The following is a 1,310-nucleotide window of genomic DNA, read 5'->3' as shown; positions in this document are numbered from 1 at the left end:
GCACGAGGCGTCCCCACGCCCCCCGGTCAATGGGGAGGGGTCTTTCTTGGGGGGAAAAGGGGCTCCCCAAACCTTGCTTGAACTGGATCCGCACCCCGGCGTCGTTCTGGATCTTCTTGATCATCTCCCCGCTGCGGCCGATGACGACCCCGACCGAGTGTCGCGGCACCGGCACCTGCGGGGATTTGGGGGATTTGAGGGTCCTGACCTCCCCCTCCCCCCATTTTTTTTTTTCAGTGGAAAATGGGGATTTTTGGGTTAAAGAATGTGAGTTCTAGAGTGAAAATGAAAATTTTTCCATTGAGAAACGACATCATTAGAAACTGGAGTTTTTCGTGTTGAAGAACAGGATTTTCTTGATGTGAAAATATTTTTTTGAAAAATAAGAACTTTTAAAATTGAAAAATAGGATTGGTTTCTGATTGAAAGCTGAAATCTAGATTGGAAAATGGAATTTCTTTGAAAAACAGGAGTCTAGGAATAAAAAATTAAGGAATTGGTTTGAAAAATGGGATTTTTTTAGAGTGAAAAACGGGGGCTTGGGTTGGCATTTCTCTGAAAATTCACATAAAAATTTGGGGTGAAAAAGGAGATAGCTGAGGTGAAACATGAGGTAGTTTGGTTTGAAGAATGGGGTTTATTGGAGTGAAAAGTGAAGATTTTGGGATGAAAACGGGATTTTGGGGTGCCAAATGGGATCTTGGGGGCACACTCACGTCGATGCCCCCGCCCAAGCGGGCGCCGTAGTCTGAACGCTCCCCAAATCCGCCCTGGTCACGCTCCCGAAGGATGTCCAGCACCATCTCACAGGCTTGCTGGGAATGGGGGGTGTGAGGGGTCAGCTGGGGGTTATTTCAGGGAGCTCAAGGTTATTTCAGGGGGGGTTTTGGGCACTTCTCACCTGCACCTTGTAGGGCTCCCCAATGATCCGCAGGGGTTTGTCCACATTGGTGTTTTGGGAACCGTCTTGGATTAGGATCATCTTCACCCCCGCCCGTTCCTGGGGGACACCAGGACCCCTCAGCACTGACCCCCTCCCGCCCCCCAAACCACCCAGGGATCCCCTGGGGAGGTTTTGGGGCTCCTGGAGCTCTTGAATGCTCTTCCCCCCTTCCCAATCCCACCAGAGACCCCCAAACTCCGCTCACTGACTCCAAAGCCCCCCAGACCACCCCCATGCCCACCCCCCCCAGGGGAGTTTTGGGGGCACCTGGAGCTGTTTGATGGTCTCCCCACCCTTCCCGATGACCAATCCTGCTTTTCCTGCTGGGATCATCAGCTCCTGGACTGTCCCGTTCTGGCCGGTGGCG

The 1,310-nt window shown here is 52.1% G+C and overlaps 1 protein-coding gene across 1 annotated transcript in view; it reads right to left on the bottom strand.

Moving 5' to 3' along the window:
* The window catches only part of KHSRP (KH-type splicing regulatory protein), a gene marked incomplete at its 3' end in the record, with an annotated part of 10,525 nt that overhangs the window by 2,033 nt on the left and 7,182 nt on the right, over positions 1 to 1,310 (bottom strand). The window contains exons 3-6 of the mRNA XM_017729472.1: positions 1,211 to 1,309; positions 902 to 1,000; positions 717 to 815; positions 5 to 175 (exon numbers count right to left, since the gene is read on the bottom strand). Coding sequence (XP_017584961.1) covers positions 5 to 175; positions 717 to 815; positions 902 to 1,000; positions 1,211 to 1,309 — 468 coding nt within the window. The remainder of the gene's footprint in view (positions 1 to 4; positions 176 to 716; positions 816 to 901; positions 1,001 to 1,210; position 1,310) is intronic.

This window comes from Corvus brachyrhynchos, unplaced genomic scaffold (assembly GCF_000691975.1).
Source record: "Corvus brachyrhynchos isolate BGI_N302 unplaced genomic scaffold, ASM69197v1 scaffold721, whole genome shotgun sequence".
Lineage (NCBI taxonomy): Eukaryota > Metazoa > Chordata > Aves > Passeriformes > Corvidae > Corvus > Corvus brachyrhynchos.
This window is presented reverse-complemented; position numbering and strand designations above follow the sequence as displayed.